The sequence below is a fragment of the Uranotaenia lowii genome, chromosome 1 (genome assembly GCF_029784155.1).
Source record: "Uranotaenia lowii strain MFRU-FL chromosome 1, ASM2978415v1, whole genome shotgun sequence".
NCBI lineage: Eukaryota > Metazoa > Arthropoda > Insecta > Diptera > Culicidae > Uranotaenia > Uranotaenia lowii.
The window spans coordinates 165,640,755-165,666,079 of record NC_073691.1 but is presented as its reverse complement, the minus strand read 5'-3'; the positions used below and the strand labels follow the sequence as shown (position 1 = coordinate 165,666,079).

Genomic DNA, 25,325 nt, shown 5'->3' with positions numbered 1-25,325 from the left:
CTTCAGAGTTTACGGGTCCAATATAACATGTTTTTCGAATATTAGAAGGAAACCGTTGAATGTATGCTGTCATTCGTAGCAATTTACTCCAGTTTGAGTATCTAGTAGGCGGTATGATCCACTTGACATCACTACAGCTATGATGCAGTACACTGGGACGCAGTTCTTCATTCGTAGTTGCGAGTTCCGGCATGATTGGCCATTTTTCTTCAGGTAGCAGTAGATATCGTGGCCCACAGAACCATTGGCTGGAATCTTCAAGACTAGGAGCGCGCTTCCACTTTGTGGCCTCGTCCGCAACATTTAGCTTAGTGGGAACCCACTTCCACTCGGCAACATTTGTATCTTCTAGAAGTTCACTTACGCGATTAGCGACAAACATGGAATAACGCCGATGATCGGAATTCAGCCAGCATAAAACATCGCGAGCATCCGTCCAGAAGAATCTTCTTGAAATTTTATAGCTGTGACCTTTTTCGATGCTTTTTGCCAAGCGTGAACCTATGATAGCTGCTTGCAGTTCGGAACGGGGTATCGATAGAAATTTCAAAGGAGCGACACGACTTTTCGCTCCGATCAATGAGCACTCCACGTTGCCATTCTCTTCGAACCGAAAGTAGCTGACAGCAGCGAAACCGTTCTCGCTCGCATCCACAAATGTATGCAGTTGTATTCTATTGCTGGATCGTTCAGATGTTTGGAGCCGATAGCATCGGGGAATTTTTAACGTTTCGAGTGTTGGAAGAAATTGTAGCCAGGTTTTCCATTTTTCGTACTCTTTATCACCAATTGGATCGTTCCAATCAATGCCGGATCTCCAGACATCCTGAAGCAGGATTTTTAAAAACATTAAAAAGTGTGCGATTAGTCCTAAAGGATCATAAATGGACATTAGAGTACTAAGGAGTTCTCGTTTAGAAGGACGTTTGCCACCTTGTAGAATTTCAATGTTCCTCTTGGTAAAGATTTTGTACGAGAATACGTCTAATGTGGTTGACCACCACATTACAAGGACCTTCTCCCCAGCGATATCAGTTGCAATATCCATGTTTTTTTCTGGAACCAGCTCAGCACCCAGGGACTCAAGAACGTAGGCAGAATTCGAAATCCAGTTCCGCATTTCGAACCCAGCTTCCGAGTGAATGAGATGCACTTGTTTCGCCAATTTTGTGGCTTCCTCTTCGGTTTCCACGGAAAAAAACATATCGTCGACGTAATGGCTACTTTTGATTACCGCTACTGCTTTGGGGTAAGTTGTTTGAAAACGATCAGCGTGTTTGTTCTTGACGAACTGAGCGCAACTGGGAGAGCATGTTGCTCCGAATGACATAACCTGCAGCATGTACGTGTCGGGGTAAGTCTGGTTGTTGTCATCGCACCAAAAAAACCTCTGACAATGTTGGTCGTCTTCATTCATGAGCACCTGGTGGAACATCTCGCGGATGTCACCTCCTACTGCCACCAGGTGCTCCCGAAACTTAAATAGAACTCCAGGCAATTCTGTTAATTGATCGGGACCTTTCATCAGAACGGAATTTAAAGAGGTTCCATTGGCTGCCGCTGCTGCATCCCAAACGATCCTTAACTAACCGGGTTTATTTGGATTGAACACCGGAAAAATCGGTAAGTACCACACTCGGGCTCGGTGAGTTTCAATCTCAGCAGGACCCAATTTACGGGCGTATCCTTTTTCAACGTAGTCTTGCATTTTTACCTTCAGTGCGTCCGCGAGTTTAGTATCTCGTGCTATTCTGCGCTTCAAACAATCGTAACGCCTAAGCGCCATACCACGGCTGTCCGGCAAACGAACATCATCGTACTTCCAGAGTAAACTCATTTGATAGCGTCCGTTTCGAAATGTCATTGAAGATTCCATCATTTCCAGGGCGCGTTCATCTTCTCTAGACATGGGCAACTTTTTCAGTTCAACTATTCCCAAATTTTCGAGGGAAAAGAAATTTTTTACCGCATTTTGTAAACCACCAAGTGAATCGTCGGTAGAACAATTATGGAAACTCGAATGAGATGCATAAAGTGCTGATGGTTTTGTTGAACTGGTTCTGCCAAAGACAGACCAGCCTAAACGCGTTTTCGATGCTACGGGTTCGCCTTCTACACCTTCTCTGCTATCCAAAACGTGACTCGCTCTTATGTTGTTCAAACCAATTAATAGCCCGGGTCGTACGTTTAGGTATGAGTCAACCGGCAGGCCGGATAGGTAGTGATGTTGCAAGACTAGCTGATTGAAGTCGAGTGACTGTGGAGGAAGTTTGAGCTGCTTAACTGTATGAACATCCGAAAGCCGAAGTAATTTTTGTTCATTCCGAATACCTGATATTTGAACTGACACTAGCCGTGATGCATCCTCATACCGACTGGTACCTGCGGTCCAATACAAACACAGTGGACTAGAAGGTCCTTCCAAACGTAATTCCTGAGCCAAATCTTCCTCAAGGAGTGTCAAAGACGAGCCATCGTCTAGAAAGGCATGCGTTCGAATTCGGGTTCCGTTGTTGTGTAGTGTTACAGGTACATAGCGGAACAAAACTTGATCCACGGTGCTACTGTGTTTATTAAGATGAACGTTGGTGAAATCTTTTCGAGAATCATCTGGAGTGGTCGTTGATTTCGGTACCATTGTTTGGTTGGAGCGGTCGTTATGGAGCAGATAATGGTGTTTGCATGTGCATCCCTGTACACCGCATGGTGTGTTCCGTCGGCAAAATCCACTATGTTTTTTCAAGCATCGTCGACACAGGCTACCCTCTCGCACAGCGGTCCACCTGGAGGCCTTATCCATTTCTAGGAAAACTTGACACTTTTCTACTGACTGACACTCATCCGAACAGATTGTGCAGTAACTCGCGGGGGTTGGTTTCTTATGTTGATTCGGAATAGACTTTACATTTTGCTCTGGGGATGACTCACGGTGCGCGTGCAAATATCCGTCTTCTTTACGATGCCTTCTAGACTTATCGGGAACACCAATGGGAAGTGTGACCGTAACTGTGCTTGCTGCCTCTCCTAATTTATACAACCACTCATTGAAGTCATGCAAAGTAACCCGTTCCATATTTTGGCGATAAACCGCCCAAGTTAGTTTTATCATTGGGGGTAGACGGTCTACCAACTCTTGAAGCAGGGTTACGTTGTATAGATGGTCATCGAGCTTACAAGCTTTAACTGTGGCTACCAAATTCCGTACTTCAATGGCAAAATCTACTAAAGTTTGCAATTTTTCTGCCTTTGGCGCTGGCAAAACTTGGATTTTCTGGATCAACGTTCGCACGATTATTTCTGGACGACCGTACAGCATTTTCAACGTAGAAATTATGCTGTTTAAGTTCGACGGATGCATCAATTGACTGCAAACGGATTCCCTTGCTTTTCCTCCTAAGCAACGTTGTAGGCGTGTGAGATTTTCTTCGGACGTGTAACCACACATTCTTGTGGTATTCTCGAATGTAGCCAAGAACAATGGCCATTCCTCCGGATCACCGTTGAACGATGGCAGTTCTTTAGGGATGGCTTGGCGTGCTGCGACTTGACTACGATTGAGGAGCAACGGGTCGAAGCTGTGGCGATGCGTTTCTGGAGGAGCGACATCGTATGGAGAAGAGTGGTGAGCTGGAGCCCCTGGATGTGAGATCGATATCTTTTCCGGGGGAGCACCGCCAGCCGCTTTCATAAGGATTTCAAATCGCTTTTGCAGGTACTTTTGCTCTAACCGCTGCTCTTCTTCGAGTAGCTGTAATTGTAGTTTGACCGCTTCCGAATTTCCCGACTGCTGGCTGGCTTTCGAATATATAGAAGAATCGTCATCTTCTTGCTCCACGTCAATCACTTCTTGAGTACTCGTACTCTGACTGGCACGCGCATTGCTGCTCGGTTTCAGCGTTGGATTTTCTCCGGTACAGGCTTGGCAGCTCCATGGGCGATTTTCGACATCCTGGGAAACACCTACGCAGTCAAAGTGATTCCAGCTTTTGCAATGATCGCATTGCACCATTCTGCTGTTATCGGCGGATTTACATACGGCGCAGTTGTGTTTCTTCGATTTATTCCTCTTTCCATTACCGGGTGCCATCTTGCTCTTTTCCGGTAAACGATTTTTTTAATATGTTGCGAAGGCAACCAAAAAAACAATTTCCGTTTTCGTAACGCGATTTATTATCGGTTAAAAAAATCCTGGTGGATACAATTTAAACGTTAGTTTTTTATAATAATAGAAAAGCCTTTAGAAGGACTTACGTTTGTGGGTTTAGTGGTCGCTTCAATGCTATTTTACCCAGAATAAGAGCTGATTTCCACTTTTGAGTGGCCTATAATTTCAAATTATTTCAAGGATTAATTTAATGTTTCTTTTTTTACAGGTGTATTATTACCTCGATTCGCTCAAGTGGTCACTGGATCAAGTCCAGATTGCACCGGTCGCATTCAATGCGTGGATGTAGGAACGATTCTAACCTAGAATAAATTTACGGTTCTATCATCCCGTCTCACAGTACAATAATTATACCTACAGTGGTTCACAAATCCCTGGCGAGTTCAACTCGTATAGTTTAACCACATAAGAGAATCTTATTAAATCTTACTTTTAAACAAACTGACTAAGAAACTTTATCAAAAACCACGTTGGTAGCTATCGCAAAAGTATTCGTCTTTCTTCTCTGATCCCAAACTTCTATTCACGCACGTCATCAACGAAGTGAAGCTTACAGGTGCATCTAGTTGGATTTGTTGAGTTGTGTTGGTTCGCAAGGTGAATTGTCGCACAAGGTATGTACGCGACAGAAAACTAATGCATTAATATTTGAATAACTTTTGCTCCTATTCTTACGATAATTAAATTTTAAACATCAAACGATTGATAATAAACAGGGCTATATTAACAAGAAAAGATTTTGTGAAAAATATTTTTTTCGGATTTACTGCAGATTTCAAACCTTCAACTTGTAAGTAAAATTTCTGTACAAGTTGGTAGTTTGTGATTTTTTAAATTTTTTCGGTTTGTTTTGAACGATCATCTTAAACAGATCCATAAAATTGCTAATAATATCAACCACCATGCATTCTAAAATTATCATTTAATATTAACAGGTTCAAGAAAAATGGACCTTTTTCACAAAAACTCATTGCGCAGAACAGAAATTAGTTCAGTAGATCTCAAATTTCGCAGAAATATTTGAAAATGCATGAAACAATCCATATAAGTCTGGCTTTGATCTGCGAAAAAAGCTGAAAAGTGAACTAGTCTAGTGAATATGCCATACAATACATTGCTAGGGATGAACCATCCCAGAGGATGAAAATCCAGTACAAAAAAAGCAAAACATTGCACGAAATCCAATTTTCAATAAAAAATGATAATATTGTTGAAATTGGACAGGTAACCCCACAAGGTTATAAACTCTTTAAAACGAGCGAAGAGAGCAGTTGTTTCCAGGAAAAGACCTCAGAAATGTTGCACAGGACAATAGAGTAATGTTAATCTACATATTTCTTCGCCTGAGGCCACGTGCACGTAGTTTATGGTACTTAGGATATAAATATTTTTAACGTCTATTTCACTACAACACATGTAGGTGTGTCACTCGAAGTTCTAAAAAGCTATTTTAGTATAATTGGTTCCCATATTTGAGTTGTGAAATGTCTCTTATTTTATTTTTGATTTGTAAATTGATAGAAAAAAACGATCACTGCCACAAATGTTCACCTCAGTTGTATAATCCTTGACTTAGCCGAGTGCGAACTTATTATCGTAACACTACACTACAGATGATGGCAACAGTATTAACGATACTTGATCTAATAAATGTACTATTAACTCCGGTATAGAATTTGGGAACACACTTGTTTAATCCGCATAGGTGTTTCAAATATTCTGCTTCACCAATGATGGTATACTAGAGTTGAACTATGTTCCCCGAAGAAACTTTCACTCTCACCAGAACTTTCTTTGTCCGCAATTATGTATGAACCAAAGAAGGATTGCGTCAAACCGTTACAACCGGAGGGAAAAACGAGACTGAAATCATCACCGTCCACGCCCGGAAGAGGATGCTGCGGATGATGCTGTAACGTTTCATAATTTTCACCTTGGACTTTCCCTACTGTGTTCACCCTCCCCAGAAAACCATCCCCTATTGCTGAAGTAGCAACACCCTCTCTATTTCGGCCATAGATTCTAAGCGCTTATTGCCATGGTAATACGGCGAAAATTCTCAGCGTACACACACAGACGTACATACCTGCGGACTGTCGAGGGGAATTCCGAACAGGGGATTGTTCGGAACGTATCCCGTTTCCGGTTCCATGGGAGTTGTGCTACCGGTGCTGGCACTGCATGATATATACATAGCTCCACCCTCGAAACACCAGCGCGTTGCTAGGGCGGTTGCGAAGGTGGGGTAGGAAGGTGGAACGGGGAATGATGATAATTCTTTCTCGCGTTGCTATAGCTGCAGGAGTTTTCCCCTACCGAAGAATGCGGAATCTGAAAAACAGATGGAAAAACAGCAAAGTTTTAACATTGATCAAAATGGGAAATCGACAACAATACATAACATAGCAAATTATCAGATCAGTTGATTATAAAGGCAACTGTTACATTCACTTCTATGAAGAAAAGCAACTGAAATTCCTGTAAAATGGAAATTCGTTATTTTCTGTAGTGCTTCGACGAATTTCGTTGCAATTTACAGTTTATTCAATACACGTTTAACGTTTATTTGACTCGACACCGGCTCCGCTCTTGAACTACATACCAGTACTTAGTACTAAATTTTAATTGGTTTCACCCTGTAAACCCTAAAAAATAAGAATAAAAGGAATTAAAATAAAATAGATCGACTAAATGGGGTGTCTAACATGCGGGAAAATTGTACCGAACATTTGCCAAATGTATAGACGAAATATTTAAGTGTGAATTGGTAACTTTCGGCTCCTATACGTTTTTCCGATACCTTTTGGGTCATCAAGTATCCATGTGTTTTGTTGCTATGAGCACAGAGAACAGACGCACAAGCTCGACCGAAAAATCTTCAAAAAAAACTCTCGTATAGATATAAGTACAAAATTGACTTGAAATATTGCCATCTATCGCGCCGTTCAAAAGCTTCAAATCAATTTTCGAAGTGTCGAGTTTTCAAAAAAAAAAACTTTATCGCATATGTCCACAAACGTCTTATTAAAATTCTGATAGACGGCTGCGTTTTATTGCTAAATAAATACTAGACCAGTGGTTTTCAAACTTTTTTCACTCACCGCCTCCTCTTGAAAAAATTTTCGAGCTCAAAGATGGATCGTTCAAAACCATTAGCTTTCTTTCTTTCTTCTTCTTCTTATTCTTTTACCAACATAACCAAAACGTGTAAGCATCCTGGAAAATGAAAAGACTTGCGTCCTTCATTTTTCTTTTCAACGTTATCTCTGTTACATAAAACATGCATTGCAGAGATAACTACGGCCAGGCCAACCATGTGGAAAAATCCGCAAAAGATTCTGGAGCAAGGGGAGGAATAAAGCGTGGAGTTCCCTACCAAACGCTTCATATGGATGACGTCTATACCTACAGCATAATTTGAAAATAGCTACACTAATCTAATGACATTGTGTATTAGGAAAATAATACACTAATAACGTTTAATATAATGGAAAAGGTTGGATCTCACCAAATAAGTCTTGGAAGTTTTCGACTAGAAACCTCTTCCTCTAGTATGGACCAGCTGTCTTTGAAATTCCTTCCGAAGTCTCCCAACCAGGATTCAGCATGCCGAAACAAAACACGAATTATTCCGGGAACTACCACCAGTCACTTAATCTATCATTTTCCTATCATTTCTATCACTGTTTAGTTCTAAAATTTTTTTTTTTTTTTTTTTTTTTGTTTTTGATAGGAGTTTAACCCATTTAGGTCATTCTTCCTCGATGAAAATGGTGCTTAACCCATTAGGGTCATTGGGGTGGTTTTTAGTTCAGACTTTATGCAAAAGTTTGGCTTTCCGAAGGAAAGCCAGAACCTTGGTCTCTTCTTCCGGGCAGTTACTTAAAATTTCCCTTAGGCTTGTTGCAAGACGGCAGGTCTGTCTGATAAGATGGTATTGAGGACATGTAACCAAGATGTGTTTGATGGTGATTTCTGTGTCGCAGCATGGGCAGATTGGAGGGTGGCTTTTAGTTAAAAGATGTTCGTGTGTGAGGCGAGTGTGGCCGATACGGAGGCGGGTAAGAGCCCTTCTTTCATTTTGGGTCGGTCTGTCTGTCCATTTGACCGTGGAGTTTTTTATTTCACGCAACTTTGCATGGAGATTGGAGTTCCATTCGATGTCCCAGGATTCTTGTAGAGATCTTCTTATGAAGTTGAGGGCATCTTGTTGAGGAATGGCTATCGGCGGGGGATCCGAAAGCGTGGCTGCAGCTGCAAGTCGATCGGCGGCTTCGTTACCGGGGATTCCGGCATGCCCCGGTACCCAGCAAAGGGTGATTTGCTTTTGGAGAGCTATTTTGGTGATGGTTGGTAGCCAAGGGTGTTTAATGTTGCCGTGTGACAAGGCGGAGAGCACACTGGCCGAATCGCTGAAGATGACAGTTTTTGGATCGTATGTTTCAGCTGCTTTTAGTATTGCGAACGCCTCGGAGCTGAAGATCGAACATTGCGATGGGATAGGTAGGCTTAGATTGTTGTTACCATTGTATACGCCGCTCCCGACTCGGCCGTTGTTGGTTTTGGAACCATCTGTGTATGCGTGAGGGAGGTGGCCAAATTTATGTTCCACCAGCTGTCTAAAGTGGGCTTGAATGATTGTTGGGGGATCATTTTTTTAATAACTCGCATCAGGCTTAAATTTACTGTGGGAGTTTTATCGTTCCAGAAACTAATACGAGGTTCTGGTCTGGGCCCGTCAGGTTGGAGAGGAGGGTGTTCGTTCTAGCAACCATTTGGTATTCGCTGGAGCCCCCATTTGAGAGCCAACGCACGGCTTTTGATGATAGAAGTTTAGCGATTGTGTATTGGAATGGGGTTTGGCCGCTCTCAGCCATCAGTGAACTGATTGGGCTGGTGCAGAAAGCGGAGCCAATGATTCGTATGCAGCTATTGTACAGAGGTTCCAATTTGTTGATGATTTCTGAACTAGCTCGGCTGAGTAGGCCCAGCCCGTGTAGGATTGAAGGAAGAAACCAACCGTGGAGGAAGCGAAAGAGAGAGTCTCTGTGGGCCTGGCTGGTTTTGTTGGCTAGGATTTGAAGGATGGATAACTTAGCTTTGGCATTCTTTCGAATCTGGTTCAGATGAAGATTGAAGTTTAGTCGGTCATCCATCCAAATACCAAGTAGGCGGGTGGAGCGGGTCAGTGGTATTATTTGGTTGTTGATGGTGAGGTCGGGCAATTTCTTGAGTTTTCTTCGATTTGGACCGATATGTAGGAGGCAGGATTTACTGGGTGAGAACTGGAAGCCCACAGTGGGTGCCCAGTTTGCTATTTCGGTCAAGGCTTCTTGGAGTCTTTTCCTGGTAGTCTTGGGAAAGGCTGATGTTGATATGAGCAGAATGTCGTCTGCGTAGACCAGTGCTTGTATGTTTGGCGGGATTTTTTGGAAGATGGAGTTGATTGCGATGAGGAATAGGGTGGGGGCTATCACTGATCCTTGAGGGACCCCTCCGTGGACTGTTATTTTTTCGGAGCGTGTGCCGTTTACGAGGACTTGGATGCTGCGGTCTGATAGAAAGTCGGTTATGTAGTGCATTATCCTTCCTACTATTCCCCATTCGTTCAGTTGATTTATGATAGCGACTCTGTCGACACGGTCGAATGCTTTAGACAGGTCGAGCGAGGCACACTCTGTATGGTAGTTCCTTTGGGAGGGTGAATCAAGAAGCATTTCTAATTCTTGAAAATAGTCGTCGGTGGATCGACCACTACGAAAGGCATATTGGCGATGATCTAGCAGAGACTGTCCTTCGAGAATGGCGTGGAGTCGTCGGTTTACCATTCGTTCCATTATCTTGCCAGTGCAGGCCAGCAAAGTAATGGGTCTGTAGCTATCCAGGAGGTGAGGATCTTGTTTAGGCTTTACTATAGGGATGACTAGACCCAGTTTCCAGCAGTTGGGGAAAGTGCCATTTATCCAGATTTTATTGAAGATATGGAGAAGCGTTGTTTTGCCGGTGAGTGATAGGTTTTTTAAAAAGGGGTAACCAATATCGTCGGGGCCGGCTGAGAGGCCCTTGACTTTCCTCAAAGCTGCCTCAAGTTCGTCGAAAGAGAAGTTGGTGTTATAGATCCTTTCGTTCAGGGATGGGTTTGTTGGCAAAGGTAGCATAGTGGTGTTTGAGGGAGATGATATGGATGCAAAGTGGGAGCAGAAGGAGTTGGCTAGGGTGGAAGGGTCGTTTATGTATTTCTGGTTCAGGAGAAGATGGAAGGGATTGCTTCGGTGTTCGCCGTTGAGTATTTTTATTTTGTTCCAGAGAACATTGGTTGGGGTGTTTGGATGAACCTCTTCTGTGAATTTCTGCCAGCTGTTGGCTTTGGCGGTGCGAACTACGGCTCTGGCTAGTGAACGGGCTGTCTTGAATTCTGAGAGTGCCTGTTGTTTTCTAGGATCATCATTTGGAATTCTTTTCAGGTATCGTAGTGCTTTTCGCCTTTTTAATCTAAAATTTTTAGTTTTATTGTAATTTAATTAAACAAATTATGGACGAAAACAAAAACGCGTGCGTTGCCCAAAAGTCATGGCTTACTCCTCGTTCAAAACCATTAGCTTTCTTTCGAAAGAAAAATGCAAGTTTTTGTAAATTTTATTTCCGCCATATCGGTAAAAATGTATATTTTTGGAGAAATCATATCAGAATTAAAAATTGATAAAGATGGATAGAAAAGTTAGAAGAAAATTTAACAGATGTATATCTTATAAAACAAGTACAACATGTAGAGCGTATACAAAATCTGTGACAATTTAAAAAATCATTTTAAATACATTTTAAGAAAAAAAGTTTTTGAGATACTGTAACAAAAATTTGGAAGCGGTTGGGACCACTTTGAAAACCACCGTCCTAGACATTTGAAAGCGGGTTACTTTCAAGTATCACTTTTGCATCCCATTGTTCAAAATTTAGTACTTCTAGCAACTTTGAAGGCAAAAGTGAATAAGTTTTAAGAAATTTCTTCATTATGCAATATGGCGAATGTGTTATACGGAACACCAACAGCGATTTTGTTGGAACATGCCAAGTATCTCATACGACCTGTTTAAAACTGACTAAAGCTATTTTATTTTTTCCTATAGTTTTTTTTTTATGACAACAGTTCTCTTTAGTGTGGTTGGAGACATCTGATGGCCCAGCTAAAAACCAAAATTGGTTCAAAAAGTTTCTTGGGATTTCACACGAGTTTCGTGGGCTAGCTTGTACGTCTGTTCCCTGTGCTATGAGTAAAAGTTTAGCATTTGCTGGAAAAAGTTAGAAATGATTTGATTTGAAATTCGTTTATTTGAAAGGGTGCCGTGCGCTATTCCGATTGAGCACCCTTAAAGTTAGAAATGATAAATCGGGCTATAAGTTAAACGCTATAAGTTTGAAAAAAAAAATCATGGATTGTTTTTGCCAAGGTTCTAGATACAAAACAAACTAAGAGTAAGTTCACTCATGTTGGGAAAAAGTGGTAGAAATTTTGACACATTTGTGGCACATTTTGAAAATTTTACAATGCAAAAATTTTTTCAAGATCTTTGGGCGTTGTATTGTTATACAGCACTGTTTCTTTTTCAGCCTTATGTGATAGAAATATTGCTATTTTTGCATCACAGCATGCGAAAATACAACACGTGTTGTAAAAAAACTTGAAGGCCACAGATCTTGAAAATGTTTTTGCATGGCAGAATTTTTTAAATGTGCTTGAAGCAAGTTCACTCGTGTTGGGAAAAAGTGGTAGAAATTTTGACACTTGTAGCACTTGCTGAAAACTTTACCATGCGAAAACGTTTTCAAGATCTTCATTTCAATTCGGCCTTATTTTTTTTTACATGTGTTTTATTTCCGCATGCTGTGATGCAAAAATAGCTCAATTTCTATCACATACGGCTGAAATAGAAACAGTGCAGTTGTTCAGTCCACCCAGCGGACTGAAGAACAGGAGAAACATCGAGAACGGAGAAAATCCAATGCGCGACGCCCGAGTAGCGAGCGCTATAAAAACAAGCGGTCGCGCTTCTGTCGGGTGAGTTTTAATCCAACCGTCGAGCGAGCAACATCATCCCGGGAGAATCGAGAGCGGCTCAAGAAGAGAGCCAGCCAGCAGTGGGCTGCATCAAGGCCACCTGAAGAGTGCAGCAGCAGACGTTGCTCGTCGTGTACAAGGAAGAACAAGTGAAAAGTGTCTAATGTAAATAGTCTTCAAGAGAAAATAAATGTATCAACGCCAGCAGTAAATCGAGTTCTCATTTGCTTCGCTCCTGCTCTCGCTCCGATTCCACAACCAATCGGCTCTTTTCAGAGCCTACTTCGAAAGAGTTTGGATCTCGGTCTACCAGGCGACCGAGATCCCCCCTGAGCCTTGGCCCCCAGGCAGCGTTGTGACAACCTGTCTCCACTGGTGGGACAACCATGCGTGGTTGTCCCTTTGAGGTCCAATCCCACGAGGGGGGCGGACAAATTTGCCATACCAGTGGTAGTTTTGCCAAGTGCTCACAGCAAGCATACAGTCCACACGCAACAGCAGTAAAAAAATCAACGCACAAACATCTTGAAAACTTTTTGCATGGAAAAATTTTCAAAATGTCAAAATTTCTACCACTTTTTCCTAACACGAGTGAACTTGCTCTTTTAGAGTGTCAGAATTTCTACCACTTTTTCCCAACACCAGTGAACTTACTCTAATGAACCATGCAAAAAAGCTTTGGGATACTATTTAATTTGATTCATAGTTTGTTCACATAAAGGTAGAGCAAGTACCAAGGGAAGTAAATCAGGCGTTGGATTGAAGGAGCGTGAAGGAATTTTCATTTCGTGTCAAAATTTTAAATTGTGATTCTCATTTTAGATATGAAATTAAATGTAAAGTGCTATAAAGGGTGATACGGTCAAAATTTGGACAAGGGAAAACGCGTGTAAATCGGTGAAATCGTTTATTTAAAAAATCAAATTAAATTTCTTTTCCAAGTTTAATTAGTATAAAATTCAGGAAAAATATTCAGTTAGGCTTCCGCTTTTCCAAATTCGAATTGCCGGGCCTTACGCTTAACCCCTGCCATCAGATTTTGTACAGCCACCTTGTCCACCTTCTTCGCCGGAGAAAGTCAGTTTGCCTTGAACTGCTGCTCGTCCTTAGCAGTTTTTTTGGTCTTCTTTAGGTTCCGCTTGACAATAGCCCAGTATTTCTCAATTGGTCGGAGTTCTGGCGTGTTGGGAGGGTTCTTGTCCTTGGGAACCACCTGCACGTTGTTGGCGGCGTACCACTCCATGGCCTTTTTACCGTAATGGCAAGATGCCAAATCCGGCCAAAACAGTACGGAACAACCGTATTTCTTTAGGAAAGGCAGCAGACGTTTATTCAAACACTCTTTCACGTAAATTTCTTGGTTGACAGTTCCGGAAGCTATGAAAATGCTGCTTTTCAAGCCACAGGTACAGATGGCTTGCCAAACCAGATATTTCTTCGCGACAGTTTGACGACTTAGACAGTTTCATGTGCTTGAAAATATTTGCTACCTTTCCCCTTCCTTTTGCCGTATAAAACTCCTGTCCCGGAAGCTGCTTGTAGTCGGCTTTGACGTAGGTTTCGTCGTCCATTAGCACGCAGTCAAACTTCGTCAGCATCGTCGTGTACAGCCTCCGGGATCGCGCTTTGGCCGTCGTATTTTGTTTATCATCGCGATTTGGAGTCACTATCTTCTTGTAAGTCGATAGTCCGGCTCGTTTTTTGGCCCGATGCACGGTTGTAGACGATACACCCAGCTTATTTGCGGCATCTCGGAGAGAGAGGTTAGGGTTTCGCTTGAAACTACCGGCAACTCTCTTTGTCGTCTCAGTGGCTTCCGATTTTCGATTTCCTCCCGATCCAGACTTCCTGGCTGTCGACAAACGTTCCCTAAACACTCTAATTACAATTGTAACGGTTGATTTGGCAACTTTTAGCGATTTTGCCAGCTTTGCGTGCGAGTAGCTCGGATTTTCGCGATGCGCGAGCAAAATTTTGATACGCTGCTCTTCTTCCTTGGACGGCATTTTTGACAACTGAAGAGTGAATTCCAAAATCAAAATAGGAGCAACATTCTACACACACTCACCTTCGAAATGAGGGGTGTTCAGGTTTTTTAAATGCAAAATTGAAAGAAATACGTCAAGTTGACATTGACCAAATTTTGACCGTATCACCCTTTAGTAAGAAAAAGCAGTCTTGGAGTTGGATGTCTAAGGTCAGGAGCCTGTTATATTCAATTCGTTCGATTTCCCGGAAGAATCTTCATGAAAAAATTGAAGCACGCAGCTGAGTTTTCTTCAATTTCCTTTTTTCCCTAGTAAATAATAATTTATAAGTTGCAATCAGAAAATCGACACAAACATTATTGGATTACGGTACAAAAACATCTTGATCCGTACCAAGGTCTTTTGATACACTAGGTTCTCCGACTTTCACAGTAAGTAGGCGAGGAGTGAGCGGGGCTCTCAATGAGTTTGTTAATTTTTTGCTCAGCTTTTCGGTGGTTTGTTGGTAAACAAACTTCATGAGTTCCGCATAGTTGCATAGCCTACATAGCCAAAATGGCTGAATCGGGAATTCGATATTCGGTAACACCTCCTGAATATATACACACCTTGATCCGTACGTGAAATTCACATAGCCGTGTGCTGTCGAAACAAAGATATATTCGATTTACGTAAAAATCCAGTGATCCGCCAAGTTCAAAAAGATTTGGTGCATTATATGCGAAGTTCACGAAACTCTAACTTATTCAACTAAAATCTATGTAGTGCTATCAAAAAGAGAAATTCTGAAATTTTTTTAGTGTATTCGTTATTTAAATATCCTGCTATTTTTTTTTTACAGAATTTGGAAAGAATGAGGACCAGGCAACAAATTCCAAAGTGAAAATGAGAGGGGAAATGAGGCCTTTGGAGCCAAAGGGGTAAGAAAAAAGTACTCAAACCTCTTTGTGTTTCAATAAATTCCATAGATATTTTATATGAACTTTTTAAATGAATATGAAAATGAAAACAAATCATTTGACATCATTATAACACAAAAAAAACATACTTTCCGGTTTTGTGTACAGTTCAATTGTTCCAGGTTCGCCCCATTTGCGATATATAAGCAGACCTCAGCTCCGTAGAAATGTGTCATAATTTAAGAGACAATAATCAATTGTACCAATCTTTAATTTTACTACATTCCTTAGACTGATTTACCAAAATGTTATTCTTTGGTACGACTTATAATAACAGTGGTTTTATGTTGAAACGTCAAATGTATAATAATAAATACAAATCCCAATTTGAAAAATAAAAGACGTCCCGAAATGTACGCCACTGTTTGAGTAGCATAAGTTCAGCAATTCTGTTCGGATCCAAGCATCGAACGAAGGGGCGTTTCCCAAAGTGTATTGAAATCGCGCACATTCGAATGAATGCATACGTGCGTGTGTGAGTTTGTTTTGCCGTCGGCAACGAACGACGAGTGCAAGCGAGATTGTGATTGGTCAGTCAGTCAGTTGTTCTCCTGCATTCGTTCGACATTTGTACAAACCGACCGAAACTAAACGGGGAATCGAGCCTTTGGTTGGCTGATTGGATTGTTTTGCTTCTCGAGAGGGGAAAAAATGGAGAGGGGAAAAGGAGAAAAACTCTCATCATCATCTTCATCATTATGATTGGCGTTGCCGGCGGGTAGGGTCATTCTGCCGAAAGTTGTTAGGCCGAAGGTTGTTCGGTCCAAGCAATTGCGCCGAACCTGAACGAATCTTCAGGACAGTTCCGGTGGTTATTCGGTAGAGGTTCGTATCGTAAGACCGAATGAATTTTGGACTTAATATAGAGTTTGTTTTGATTAGGTCGTACGAACCCATATCTATTAACAAAACTGAGTTATCTACTGCAAACAATTGACAAAGATGTATATGATCGGTAAAAATTTGGTTTCATTTGATCAATGAAAACTTTTACAAATTGATTTGAATCTAGGACGTATGATGAATTTCTAATTTTTTAGTGCAATTTAATTTCTGCGTCGTTTTGCGCTAAAACAAATAATAAATAAATAAACAGTTTGACGAGTTGCACCGTCGCGAACAGTGCTTCGGTTAATGTCAATAATTTACGGGAACAGAAAAAATACTGTCTGCAGGAGTGATCTCAGCAATCCTAGCATTGTGCGACGCTGCAAATTGGTCTCAGGTGAGTACTATAAGCTGCAATTTTCACTTTGTGAATAGCCACTAGTTTTTTTGTCATTACAGAGGCAGCCAAAATAGATGAAAGTTTTGGATGCTTTTTCGCACACCTCGATCAGCTAAAGGCGCCTCAGTTTGTGCCCGGAAATGTCCAGGTGGATTTCCAAAGGTCACATCCAGGAAGCAAAAATTGCAGGCTCCCTTGAAAGGTAATATCCGCGTACTAGTTGAAATTGGGCACACGCTGCGAAAATATGAAAACGAGATTTGCAGGGAGGCGCTAGACTGGAATCCAGAAGGACAACGAAGAACAGGCAGGCCCAAAAACTCGTTGCGGCGAAGCCCAGCCGCTGAAATCCGAACTGTCGACGAGAATCTTGGCTGGGACCAGGTGAAGACGCTGGCTCCGGATCGTCAACAGTGGAGGTCTTTTACCACGGCCATATGCACCGGAGGATCGGCGCTGGATCATTAAGTAAGTAAGTAAGTAAGTAAGTAAGTAAGTTGAAAGGATTATTTTGTTTTAAGTATTTCTTCAATTACATCCGAACGAATTACTCAAAATTTGAGGCAATCGAATAAGTTTTTCGAATCAAACTTTTCGTTCGACCAAAACAAGACGTATGCGCCAAATGAAAATGCATTAGGTCGTAAGTACATCTTCATCGATTGAAACTTATCTTAGTTGGATTTGTAGTACGTCAGCATGTTCTGCGTCCATTTTTACGTTGACTTGGAAATTTCCCGATGAACTGGACCAGCATTCATAAAATGAGAATGAAAAATATGATTCAGAATATAAACATCGATTCTCTCGAAACATGTCCAGTGGCTCATACGAGCTAATCAAAACAAGCTCTAGAAATGGTTACTTAACCAGAAAAAAGAGTTAATCGATTCTTATTGTCTAAACAAAACGAAGTAAAGACCTAGTTCAGGCAAATCGAAATTCATTGCAGCATTTTTGCAGATTTTTTTTTTCGGCAAAAAACTGAGCACTTTTTGAAAAGAGTTGTGATCTTTTAAGATAAAACTTCGTACTTGAACCAGACAAAATCAACAAAACTATTGTTTTATGGATAAGGCATGCTCAGTTTGCAGAAATTTGTCAACCTGTTCAATGCAAAACTCTCTTAAAGGCTTAAACAAAAGTTTAATAATGATTATGCTAATGAAGCAAAATTTGTTACCTGCTCACTGATCGGTGATTTAATCAGACCAACTTGACGTTTGAGCGCTTTTTTTATATTTTTATCTGTTTTCTAGCGTTTCTAGCCCTGAGTTACGACAAATTTCTTAATCAAAAAAATTCCATCTAAATGTTTTTGCACCCGATCCAATGGTACGTCATTCGGAAGCTGTGATGATTCACTCTTTTTTAATATTCAAGTTACTGTCGCGTTATCTTCAACTTTGTTGCCGGCCAACCTCTGGCAGATCATATTTGCAAACATCCAGCTTGTCGCATTTAAGTTCATCTTAAAAAACATTGAAATAACGTAACCCGATCAGGAGAGCATATCAAAATAATGCAATCCAAAGGCAATTTATTTATAACTTAACCAGCTACTATTTTGTACTCAAAGTTTTAAGATTTTAAGTTTCTTTAATCTGGAATATATCTTGTGTTTATTGACACATTTGAATAGGAATGAATGCATTTTCAACAATAAAGAATTGGTTCCAGATTGTTCCAAAATATTATAATCATCCATGTTCGTAGGAACGGAGAGGGTTTTGAGGGTTAAGCCCCTTACATGAGAGTCCAGGAAAAGTAAGCCAAGTATTGTACTCTATACTAATATATTCAAATTCTCTGGTTTCATATTATCAAAATCGAATTTCTGTTTTCATATTTTGGGTTTTGAATCCACTTTAGGATTTTTGATTCTCGATTCGAATGATCATTAGAAATTAAAAACAAAAAGCTTTTTGTTATAATGGTTCAAACTTGGTTTTGCAGTTCAGAGAAAATTGGATCGATGATTTTTAAATCTAAGACGCATTTTCAATACAGACCCCGTTCGTTTTTGGCAACATTCGATTTTGGCAACATTCGATTATGGCAACATCCAATTTTGGCACATGTGCCAAAATCGAACGGTTTTTAGAAACAACATTTCCTTTTAGTTTTCGTTATAACAGGACCAATTTAATTCAGACAAACATCATAAAAACGTTTTTATGCTCTGAAATGGTGATAAAATGCAATAATAAAAACCAAAGATTTTTTAAAAAATTATAAAGTACTCAAAAATGACAAAAAGATGAAAAATTCAAACGGGGTCTGTATTTAAATGAAATGTTTTCGAATATGAAGAAAAGTAAAGAAGAAATCATCCTGAGTTTTTGTTCCGCATTCAGATTTGAAGTTCTTACAAAGCTTCAAATTGAGAATCCATTACTGAAAACTTAGAATCATATTCATCATTTGAAATTCATATGTATATTCAGATTCACAAGTATAACTTTTCTGGAAATCACAAACATAAAGTAGAATTTGAGCTAATTTTGCACGTTTTGTTTTATGAAAAAAACAGCATTTTTATTTTTTTAATTCTTCTACAGAATTTTAATCATGGAAAAGATTTTAAATAAAAAAGATTTGCCGATAGAAAAACATGTAACATTCAAATAAAAAAAGTTTTTTCATATGTCTAAACTCTATATTTGGATCGATTTTGCAGGAACCAGATTCGAACTGCAACATTTTGATTTCTTCTTTCACTTTTGGAAAATTGATTTTATTTATCGATGGTTGATATTTTTGAATTTGATCCAGATTCTGGTAGATTTAGCTTATTTGATGAGAGCATAAAATATTTTGTTTTAAATAATTTGAAGGCTTCATTACAAAAACTTAAATCTATGCTCAAATCAAGTAATTTAAATCAATAAACTTTAAACTCAAAGATTTTAAACTTCGCAGCTTTTAGCGAATAAAACAGAAGTAGGCGATGGTTTGTTTGTATCCCAGGTGTTTATTCTCACTCCGTCGCGGTGAAAATCCATTTTTGAAGATTAGTTGAAGTAGTTTCTTATTGTGAAATTGTGATTTTTTCATATAATGGATAATGTATAGTGATCAATAATTGCATGTTTCATTGTTTGTGCGCGACTCGAATCTCCGTTGATTTCGCCCGCCTCCAGCAGGTTCAATGATTCGCTAGAACAGGAAACACACTTGCTACTTCAACAATCTGTGAGTTCATTTATTCTGATGTTGCAATCCGGGAGTTTCTACCTAAGAATTTTCAGGAGCCTACAAAATTAGAAAATTCTGAAATACCGTTATCCATTTATGAAGCACGTTTAGTGATCCCTCGCAATTTGCGGGGAGCGCAGAGGAGTTTTTTTTATTTCAACATTCTTTTTTAACTGAAGAAGTAGAATTTCGGAAACATTTTCGAGTTTTATTTAAAAAATTGTGTTGGCATAACTATTAAGATTTGAAAACAAATGGCTGGATGGAAAACGAGATGTGTACAAATAAGGGGATTCTTACAATCACGTTGCGCTTTGGAACCCGACAGTTTTTTTATGTTCTCGTTTTATAAATCATGTCCCAGGTTTACCCGATATTTACCAAAGCTTTCTATGCCGGTCCTTAGTTTTTTTTATCATTTTAATTGAAAATATATCTGTAGCAGTTTGTAAAAAAAATCTAGTTTATTTATTCTAAAAACATGCTATATTTCTGCTTAATGAAATGCAGAATAAAACTACAGATCGTTAATTTGAACTCGAGAGATCTACTTGATTGGATATTCATCCTCACAATAAGTTTCAGTAGAAAAATCACAATTCTTCTTTATAAATATACTTGTGAACCACAAAAAAAATCAGAGTTCAAGTCACAATTGATTGTGCAGAGTAAAAATTTAAAAAAGCAAAAGACTTCAGCATTTCAAATGGAAAATTTTAATTAGCAAATCTCAGTTAAAATTCTGAAATCGAATGAAAAATTTGCTCTGATAAAAATTTAAAATAATACCATAAATTGGTAGAAGTTTTTTTTAAACAAAATTCAGTATTGAAGAGAAATATCTCAATAACGTTAGAAGGAATTATTCAGCTTACAAATTAATGCTAAAGAATTTGAATAGTCGAAAAAATTAATAGGTACAATGAAGATTCTTTTATTCCTCGAAATCAACATTAGGATATAGAACATGATTCCAATATTAGAATTCAAATAAAATTCAGTAAAAAATATAAAATAGAAATAAAAATAAAACAGAATTCAATAATATAGTCTTTCAAATAAAAATATAGTGCCAGAGCTAAATTCAGTCAGTTAGATCCAGAATAGAATTCAAAATCAGTCTATTATTTTAAAAACTTCAATCAGAACTCACTTTCGAAAATGAATGGATAATTTGAATAAAGAGCGTTTCGTCGTTGCTTTATTAAAAACGGCTCAAACTTTAGGAAAAATAATGAATTTAAAAATTGAACAATAAAAGACCGTATTCGTTGATTGTTATCAGATTTTAAAAACCTCTGTATCGAGCTCCGTACTTGAATTAAAAAAAAAGGGAATTATTATCTTGAAAAGTGGGATAGTCTTCAAAAGAGATTAATGTTTTTTGTGATAGAGAAGAAGGAAATTATTTTGAAATTCAATTCATAATCCTTAAAACTATAAGTTTCTTCTAAAAAAATAAAATCGATAAACACAGTGTAATCTCAATACAAACTTTAAAAAGACTTACAAAACTTACGTGGCCAAACATGGGCCCAATTTCTTAAAATGATGAATATAAAGCTTCCAATATTTCGAACAATCAAACGACTCATTTTGATTATTATCTTTTGTTAACCCGAGCAAGGCCGGGTAAAATCAGCTAGTTATTGATAAAATGCAGTATTAAATTATGAAATTTGGATTTTTTCTCATCATAGTGAAAAAAATATATTTTCAAAATCAAAGGATTTTTTATTAGGGCCTCATAAATATAATGATATGTAAATATTTTTCGAATTTGAAGGTACGAAACGTTAATTTACTATTTTACCGTTTGCTTTACCCATATGAGGCCTTCAGAATTAAAGGAGTAAAAAGCAAAAATGGCCTACTATGCTGTCTGATTGAGTTATAATTTTATTTTGTTACGAGAATATCAAAAACTGATTTAATTTAGCTATGATCTATAGATTATTTGATATAATTTAAATATTCCTTACAAACCTGAATAAAACAAACACATCAGAAAAAAGTAACCCAAAAGCTTCAGAATAGAATTCAAAACTTGAGTTCAGAATTATGGTCCAGAATCATAGCTAAGAATCCAGAATCCCGAATAAGAATTCAATTTTAAAATCCAGAATCTAAATTCAGAATTGTGTTATTTAAACGTAATCTAGAATAAGAGCCAGAATTCTGAACCAAATCGGAATTCTTATGAGAATTTAAAATCCAAAATCATTTTAGAGCATCAGAATTCAAAACTCTGATTTCATAAAACAATTAAGTAAAGCATACAAAAATTAGGATTGGAATTATATTCGAAAACTAGATCAAACAGGTTATATTAAATTCTTAACACTTACCTTTGAAATTATATTTTTGTACGCACAGCTTATCCTAAATTATATTGAATATTATGGGTTTGGAATTTGAATTTTTAGAAACGCACACACTAAGCCATTAATAAACTCAACGGAATCTTTCATCGTATCTCATTTCTCTTAAAAATTATACACTTTTACAAACTTCCGAATTCCATTTTCACGCGTCACACTGTTATTGTGTTGGAAAGCTTTTTTATAAACTTTTCTCCCTTAGCATCCCTACAGCTTTGAATATTCGTCAACTTTTTGACCCCTTCCAGAGAAATTGGCACTTTTTGTCGGCGGTACACCACAGCTCACTCAAGCGCATGATCATTTTTCGTGAACTCCATGTGGCTCCTGAGGTGCTCCAGCCGTTCGAAAATCCGCATTTTGCGCAATAAAAAACACCTCCAGACAGGATCCACTTGTTTTTTTCCTGCTCTAGAGAAGCATCTTTCCTAACGCACTTTTGGGTGGTAATTTGATCAGTTCCGAAATCAAAAAGGGAAGAGGTTCGACCCTTTTATTATTTTTTTTTCGCTCTCGGTCTCCTCGGGTGTCGAGTAACTAACTGAAGGATTGATCGAGAACAGAAAGTTGAAACTTAACAGAAACAAACCGAAAAAACTGAATCCCGAACGAAAGGAAGGAGACGATATTGACAGGTTGAGGGTACTTTGTGGACTAACTGACGACACCCGAACTACCGGGCCAGGCTGGTTCCAAACTAACCGACCTGCTGAAAGCTGAACTGGCCCAAGGAAAAAAAACCACGGCGGCTGGACGACGGGAGAAGGAAGGACGCATGTTGTCCGTTCGTGTCCGGCCTCTAAAGACTTATGCCATGCTGCTGCCGTTCGTTGTTGTCTTTGAGGTTATGTGTGTGCATAGCAGGGATCATCGCAGGCCATCGGGAACCTCACTTTACATGCGGAGCTAGAGCGAAAAAAAGAACCATGAATGTACGCATCGACTACCACAACTATTGTACCCATAGTCACAACACTGACGGAGGAACACTTTCCAAGCAAAAAAGGGAGGGGGTGGAATTATAACAGCATAAGGATAGCTGGATGAGCAGGGCGGAAACCGGCTACTGGTCCAAGAAAACACCCCTCGACCACAATTGTCCGCCATCAGTCAAAACGGTTTTTGCCTTTGAAAGCACGAAAAGAATGGAATATTGATGGGATTGGAACTCTTCTATAGAATAGTTAGGTCGGCACGGGATATCGAAGTGAACGATAATGGATCCAATGGCCCTACCTACACGTTATGATAAGACATAAGTGACAAACTTAACCCACGTAATAATTTAAACTCGAATAGGCTTTTTAAGAAAATGACGAAGTTTAATAAAAGATTCATAAAGCCTTCGTTGTTTTAAAGAACAAAAATAACTCTATGTACATGAACGTTGTACTTTTTGTGTTTTTTTACATGGTACGTCTGGGTAAAAAAGCCTTATTGTATAACCTTATAACTTTTTTTCCTTATCTGGAAAACCTCGCGGAAAGAGACATTTTTGTATTTATAAGCGTTTATGAACTTACAAAACTGGATGTTTATTAACATTGAAGTTTTCTAGTGTCTTTGCTTGTTGTTATAGAACTAAACCTGTTACTTGGTAAATGTTGCTGTCAGCCGATCAATAAAACTATGTGGGCATCCAGCAAATACCTACTACAACCAAACTTCAGAATTTTTGTATATTTTTTTATTTTTGAAATTTCGAAACAATAGTTACTGCCGAATTGAAGTAGGTTTTATAAAACACTGTCTACCTATATGTAAAGGACCAACACATATCGCGGCCTACTTCGGTGAGAGGTTTACGGCTTTCTATCCAAAATCTTCAGGTCATTCATCCCAAAAACATTATAGATCCCGAACATACACCATTTATGATTTGAAACAACGGAAATCTCGCATATGCTACCAACTGGTTACTGACCTTAGAGCATCCCAGGACGCGGTTTTGATGAGAAAAAAAGCAAGTCTCGACTCCTGAAGCCAAAACTCAATATCCTCCAGACTAAAGGCCAACCCCCTCATTACCTCTGGAAAAAAAACCGACAGATTCAATTTTTACACTTCAACGAGTCTCTGTGAACTTTCCTTCCATTCATGTTCACGATTACCTCCATTTCATACGTTGGCAGCATCTTGCTCAGCAACCGTAATAATGTCATAACTTTACCACATTGAACGGCGTCTTGAAGCGATTTGCTCCGGTTTTTTATGAGCGGCACAACATTAGAGTGGGATTATTCCAGCAATTTTTGGCAATTTATATCTGGAAAGTTTATTATTAAATGCAAATCGAGTGTCAAGCATGATTTCACTTCATTGATTTAGAATTGTGGCAACACTTTATTTAGTGAATACGTTTTTATTGCATAGATGAAAATTTAGATCTTCAGTGAAGCTAGTTCATAATGTGCAACATTTTATGAAACTCAATCAAGTGGTTTTAAAGCTTACTTCCCAAAAATGAGAGCATCGACAAAAAAAAAAACACCACCACCAAACACCATGGCACCATTTTTCATCTCACACGCACTGTGATCAAACTTTCTGATGATTTGAATCTTCACTGCGCTGCAAGCTTAAATTGATCCGAGGCCTAACATAAGGTCCCATGAAAAATTTAAGCCAGATCAGACCACGGTAAGGGGTCGCGCAACGAGCCTTAAGTTCGTAAGAATTTTGAGAAATTTCGGGGTTCGCGATGAGTATGAAAAACCAGTTTCCCATCAATAGTTTCGTTCTTTACCGATCGATTTCTTTTGAATATTGAAGCTTAAATTATGAAAAACATTTCCCTTGAAGACCACATTTCGATTAGAGTTACAATAGAAAAGTTATGTATGTATGTATGTATGTAGATAATCCACCGTGGGTGCACGGATTCACCGCAGTTTCTCCAACGTATGCGCTGAATTACATTCTTTAGATCATGAGTTCGGCTAATCTTTAATGCAACCCCGATCAGAAGGGAAAAAGAAAATCACATCAAGATGAGATATTTTGATACTAATTTTTTCTATCTAAATAAGTTATATTTCAGTACTCGTAGGATGTTAAAATATCTCAAATTATATCAAAAAATCAATACGATCATAGCTAAACTATATCAGTTTTAGATATGCTCCTTTCAAGATTATATCTTGTTCAGATACCATAGTTTTATATTGGGCAGAACAAAATCTATCATGATTATAACTCATCAAGATATGAATGCTTCGAGAAAAATTTCTAGTAGAATGTCAATAAACCACATTACCCGATCAGAAGGGAAAAACTAAATTATATCAAGATGAGATATTTTGATGCTAATTTTTTCCTATCTAAATGAGTTATTATTCAGTACTCGTAGGATG

At 38.9% G+C, this 25,325-nt stretch overlaps 1 protein-coding gene across 2 annotated transcripts in view; it reads right to left on the bottom strand.

Annotated features, from left to right (window-relative positions):
- Positions 1–22,650, bottom strand: part of LOC129741781 (protein glass) — a 46,489-nt gene extending 23,839 nt beyond the window's left edge. The window contains exons 1-2 of one of the 2 annotated variants that reach the window (XM_055733596.1): positions 21,940–22,650; positions 6,252–6,496 (exon numbers count right to left, since the gene is read on the bottom strand). In XM_055733596.1, the coding sequence (XP_055589571.1) occupies positions 6,252–6,359 (108 nt within the window). In that variant the 5' untranslated portion in view covers positions 6,360–6,496; positions 21,940–22,650. Of the gene's footprint in view, positions 1–5,716; positions 5,949–6,251; positions 6,497–21,939 lie in introns of those variants that run through there. The other variant, XM_055733661.1, reaches the window with a different exon arrangement.
- Between the last annotated feature and the right edge of the window lie 2,675 nt (positions 22,651–25,325).